Source organism: Scyliorhinus canicula, chromosome 3, assembly GCF_902713615.1.
Source record: "Scyliorhinus canicula chromosome 3, sScyCan1.1, whole genome shotgun sequence".
NCBI classification, from domain to species: domain Eukaryota; kingdom Metazoa; phylum Chordata; class Chondrichthyes; order Carcharhiniformes; family Scyliorhinidae; genus Scyliorhinus; species Scyliorhinus canicula.
In genome coordinates this window covers 96,939,917-96,945,916 of record NC_052148.1, presented here as the reverse complement: position 1 = coordinate 96,945,916, position 6,000 = coordinate 96,939,917, and the positions used below count along the sequence as shown (strand labels likewise).

Genomic DNA, 6,000 nt, shown 5'->3' with positions numbered 1-6,000 from the left:
TCGGCACAACATTGAGGGCCGAAGGGCCTGTTCTGTGCTGTACTGTTTTATGTTCTAGAGGAGGGTGGGGGGTTGGCAGTCAGAGGAGGGTGGGGGGGTGGCAGTCAGAGGAGGGTGGGGGGGTAGCAGTCAGAGGAGTGGGGGGGTGGCAGTCAGAGGAGTGGGGGGGGGGTGGCAGTCAGAGGAGTGGGGGGGGGGGTGGCAGTCAGAGGAGTGGGGGGGGGGGGTGGCAGTCAGAGGAGTGGGGGGGGGGGGGGTGGCAGTCAGAGGGGGGGGGGGGGGGGGGGGGTGGCAGTCAGAGGGGTGGGTAGTTAGAGGGGTGGTGGGGACAGTCAGAGCGGGGGAGCGGGCGGTGTTTAGGCTGGGAGGAGAGAAGAGGAGAGGAGGAGAGCGCTAAAGTTGAATTGACACTCTGCTATTGGCCTCTGCAGCTGCGCCAATGGAAAGCGCCGCAGCGCAGCCCGGCTCAGCCTGCATCCGGGTCTTGGCCTGGCCAGCTCGCTCTCCGGGAGGGCGAACAATATGGCGGAGGTAAGGAGACAGCGGAGCCGGGCCGGAGCGGACAGGGCAGGGCCGGGGGTGGAGCGGTCCCAGGAGCAGGCGGGAGGGCACCCGGTCGCATCACCCGGTCTCTCCTCTCCCCTCCCTCCCGCGGCTCCGGAATGCGTCGTGAGTGGATTGGATGAGAGATGGATGGAGAGAGAGGGAGGGAGCAGCGGTACCGGACCCGGGCTCTCTGTGTCTGGGGGTGGGGTGATGTCGAAACTGGGCGTCGCTAGGCCCCGGACCCTCCCGGTCCAGCGCAGTGCCCCTGTGCCGAGGTAGCGGATCCAGAGGAGGGGGAAGTGAGCGGTGGACGCCGCTCGGCTGCCTTTAGGCTCCGCCAGCAAACCAGGAGGAATCTCCGCTGGCGGCGGCTCCAGCCCAGCAACTTTTAGTTGGTGGCCAAGAGGCAGCGCAGCGGAATCCGGACTGAGGGGAGGGGGTGGATCTGCGAAGAGACGGGAACGAAAACGGCGGGGAGCTGGAGGGAGAAAGGGCAAAAGGAAGGAGCAGTGGAAAGGGAGAAAACAGGCACTGCAGGTTAGAAAAGAAAGTGGGCAGAAGTGCAGACCAAAGAAGCAGGGAGAGGAATCAGACAGGAGAAGGCAGAGCAGGGAAGAGGAGCGTAAGAAATTAATGGCTTGAGCATCCATTGGCCTTGACTGCACTTTATTTCTCCAAGTAACCTTCGATTCACCAAGAGGACAAGCCTTAAATATACTCAACTGTCCAGGGTAGAAAATTCAGAGATTCACAATCTTTTGAGTGAAGACACGTCCCTCGTCACCATCCTAAATGATTTATCCCTTATCCTGAGACTGTCCCATGTTCTAGATTCCTCAGCTGGGGATACAAACTCTCTGTATCAACTCTGTTGGTGCCCTTCAGAATCTTGTATCTTTATTCTTTAATTTCCTCCCCATCCTTAATAGTGCTTGAACTGAGTAGCTTGTTCGAACATTTCAGGGGGCAGTTAAGAGTAAACCACTTGCTGGAGGTACATGTCGGGCCGACTGCGTAAGGATTGGACGTTTCCTTCCCGAAAAGGCATTAGTGAACCTAAAGTTGTCATGGTCAAAGTTACTAAGGCCAGCTTTTATATTCCATATTTTGTTAATTCAATTTCTAGCCATGGTGGGATTTCAACTTCTGTCCCCTGAGCATTAATAGTCTAGTGACAATACCATTATACTGCCAACTCCCCAGTGTGTCAGGGGATCATTTCAATCTTCTAAACTCCAGAAAATATAGACCCAACTTACGCAGCCTCTCATTGTAAGATAAACCCCTCAACCCCATGGGTAGCACAGTGGTTAGCTTCACCACTCCACAATCCCAGGTTCGATTCCCACTTGAGTCACTGTCTGTGTGGAGTCTGCAGGTTTTCCCCGTGTCTACGTGGGTTTCCTCGGTGCTCCAGTTTCCTCCCACAGTCCAAGGGTGTGCAGGTTAGGTGGATTGGCTATGCTAAATTGCCCTTTGTGTCCAAGAAAAAAAGGTTAGGTGGGGTGACTGGGTTACAGGGATAGGTTGGAGATGTGGGCTTAAGTGTGGTGCTCTTTCCAAGGGCCGGTGCAGACACAATGGGCCGAATGGCCGCCTCCTGCACTGTAAATTCCATGATCCCAGGGACCAATCCATTGAAATTTTACTGTGCCACCTTCCTTCAAAATGGAGACCAAAACTGTGTATTGCATCAGGTGTGGTCTCACCAATACCCTGGACAATTGTAGGAATATTTACTTATTCTGCACTCCAATCCCCTTATAATAACGGTCAGCATGCCATTTGCCATTCTAATTTGTTTCTATGTCTGCGTACAGACTTTATCTCCTTGTACGAGTACACCAAAGTCCTTCTGAAAATCAGCATTCACAAGTTAGATGCCTTTTTAAAAGAAAAACTTTCTCTATTCTTAACAGCAAGTAACCTCTCATGTTCACAGAGTATACTGCATCTGTGGACTTATTGCCACTCATTTAACCTTTTTTATCTTTGCGTCCTCCTCACAGCTTGCGTTCCCACCGAGCTTTGTATAATCAACAAACTTAGATGTGTTATCCCCAGACTCTTCACTGGGTTATTAGTATAATAATAATCTATTATTATCACAAGTGGGCTTACATTAACACCGCAATTAAGTTACTGTGAAAAGTCCCTCGTTGCCACACTACGGCGCCTGTTTGGGTAGACAGAGGGAGAATTCAGAATGTCCATTTCACCTAACAAGCACGTTTTTTGGGACTTGTGGGAGGAAACCGAAGCACCCAAAGGAAATCCACACAGACATGGAGAGTACATGCAGACTCTGCACAGACAGTGACCCAAGCCGGGAATATAGATTATAAATGGCTAGGACCTCAGCACTGATCCTTGCGAAACTCTACTGGTCATGCTTGCCAACTTGAAAATGCCACATTTATCCTAATTCTGATTCCTGTCTGTTAAGTAATGTTCAATCCATGTTATATAACCCCAACTCCACAAACCCATATCTTGGGTAAGAAGCAGTTCTATGGCACCTTATTGAATGCCTATTAGCAGTCCAAGAATTCCTATTAACAATCCAAATATAGTAAATCTACTAGTCTGCCTTCACCTACCCTACCAATCACATTCTCGCAAAACTAATAAATTTGACAAATATGATATCCCTTTAGTATAACATAGTGACTTTTATCATATTAATTTTCTGAGTGCATTGTTAAAACTTCATTAAGAAATTCTAGCACTTTTCCAACCCCCCTCCACTTGAATTGCAGTGTTACATCTGTTAACTTCCAATCCCCTGGATCTGCTCTAGAACCTTGGGAATCAGGCAAGAGGAGAGTGAGAAGAAATGCATGGGATGGGGATGGGAATCGGGCAAGAAATGGGGAATCTGGGATGGACAAGGAATTGAGCAGGAAGAATGGGGAAGGGAATCAGACAGTGATTGGGGAACTGGGATCGATGAGAGGAATTGGGCATGGAGAACAGGGAGGGGAATGAAGGGGAGAGAAATCAGGTGGGGAAGAGGGGAGGGAGGAAAAAACAACTATATTGGAAAGTGAAACAGATGAAAACTGGGACAAAAGGAAAGAAAATGGGCAGTGAAGGGGGAAAAGGAGAGTAGGCAGAGAAAAAGGCCAAGGTAGCCAAAGAGGATGGCAGGTAGTGAACAGGCAGGTACAACGGGGAGGGAGTTGGGGATGAGAGGGAGATGGCACTTGAGCAGGCAGGGACAAGGAGGAGAGAGAGTAGGATTGGGTTATGGCAAATGGGAGAGGAGACAACCAAGTATTATTTTGAGCTTTTACTGTGATTAAACTTCCCAAGATGCTTCACAGGATGGTTATCAAACAACATTTGACACCAAGCTCCAAAAGGAGATATTAAGGCAGGAAGAGGTAACTTGAGGAGAGCCTTAAAGGAGGTGCAAGGCAGCAAAGTTTAAAGAAGTAATTGCAGAGTGATGGGACTAGGCAGCTGAAAGCACAGCTGCCATTGGTAGTGATTTTAAAATCAGGCTGGATGTGGAGATGCACAGTGGACTCTTGGGGCTGGAGAAGGTTATAAAGATAGGGAGATGCAAAGCCATGGACCACTGTTCCCATTCAGCCTTACTGTAACCCAAAGGTTCCTGCAAAGGCCATACACAAGTCAACATTTTTCACTGTGCATGAAATTTAAAGGCCTACACACTGAAGCAAATTGCTATAAAATATAATTAGAAGGTTTGTTATGAAGGAATTTGGAAACAAGAATTTAAAAATGGAAGCATTACTGGGCCAATATAGGTAAGCACAGGGATGATAGGTACGCAGGGCATGGTGCGTTGGGTTACGCACAGCAGAATTTTAGATGACCTCAAGTTTATTTAGGGGGGAAAAAACAGAACACCACCCAGCAGAGCATGGTTGAGTGTGATAGCAGCTGATCCGAGACAGAGTCTTGAATCATAATAATAATCTTTATTATCACAAGTAGGCTTACATTAACACTGCAATGAAGTTACTGTGAAAATCCCCCAGTTGCCAACCTCCGGCGCCTGTTCGGGGACACGGAGAATTCAAAATATCCAGATTACCTCAGCACGTCTTTCTGGACTTGTGGGAGAAAACCAGTGCACCCGGAGGGAATGCACGCAGACACTGAGAACGTGCAGACTCTGCACAGACAGTGACCCAAGTCGGGAAACAAACCTGGGACCCTGGAGCTGTGAAGCAACAGTACTAACCACTGTGGTACCTTGGCACCCTAATCGAGCAGAGTTACAGAGGTAGAAGTAATCTGTTTTGGTAATATGTGGTTGGAAGCCTATTTCAAATCGAGTAGCTTACCAAGCTTGCAAATAACTGGTTCGACCTCAGGCAGTTGCCAGAGTGGGGGATTGAGTCGGTGTTGGCACCAAAGACATTGCTTTGGTCTTCCCACTATTTAATTAGAGGAAATTTATCATCTTTATTAATGTCACAAGTCGACTTACATTAACACGGCAATGAAGTTACTGTGAAAACTGATGCTAGATTCTAACATGCAGTTAGACAAATCAGACTGTGATGGTGAGGTACGGCTCAATCCTGTCAGTGTGGATAAGGAACCTGACATGCTTTTAATTATGTTGCTGGGATACAACTTGTAGATGAGAAATAGGAAAAGGGCAAGGATATATCCTTGGGATTCCAAAGGTAACAGTGTGGGAGTGTGAAGAGAAGCCAGTTCCAGTGAATCATATAATTTACAGTGCAGAAGGAGGCCATTCGGCCCATCGGGTCTGCACCAACCCTTGGAAAGAGCACCGTACTTAAGCCCACACCTCCACCCTATCCCAGAAACCCACCTAACCTTTTGGACTCTAAGGGGCAATTTAGTGTGGCCAATCCACCGAATGTGCACATCTTTGGACTGTGGGAGGAAACCGGAGCACCCGGAGGAAACCCACGCAGACACGTGGAGAAAATAGCTAGAGGGAAAGAAAGTAAGTTAGAAAGCATAGAGGGGTAAAGGGGAGAAAGTAGTAAACAATCTGCATGGGGGGAGATAAAACATTTGAAAGAGAAATAGAAAAGGGAGGGTGGAGGGGAGCAGAAGAGCAAAATGGCAAGAAAGCTGCCAGGGAAATAAATAGTTCAGAAAATAGTTACTCGGAGAGGTAGGGCACAGATTGATCAATCCTCAGTGAAATAAAAAAACAGGTGAGTCGAGAGAGAAAGAGGGAGTGGAACATCTTGAGAGCAGGACAATAAATTGCCAGAAAGCAACATGTGGGTTTAAGAGCAAGGAGTGAGATATGAAAATAATTAAGACGAAAGGAGAAAGGAAAAGAAAGCAGCTGGGGAGCAAGACATAAAGCCTATGCGTGAAAAAGCAGCAGGAGGTTGGGCAGGGAGAGCATTGGAGATGGATAGAAAACTGCACTGCAATAGATGCAGGCAACGACAAGCAAGAGAAGACATAGAATTTACATTGCAGAAG

At 48.2% G+C, this 6,000-nt stretch overlaps 1 protein-coding gene across 1 annotated transcript in view; it reads left to right on the top strand.

The window, feature by feature from the left end:
- Positions 1-424: 424 nt before the first annotated feature.
- The window catches only part of LOC119962824 (mesoderm induction early response protein 3-like), an 81,047-nt gene continuing 75,471 nt past the window's right edge, over positions 425-6,000 (top strand). The window contains exon 1 of the mRNA XM_038790953.1: positions 425-531. Within this exon, the coding sequence (XP_038646881.1) occupies positions 523-531 (9 nt within the window). The 5' untranslated portion in view covers positions 425-522. The remainder of the gene's footprint in view (positions 532-6,000) is intronic.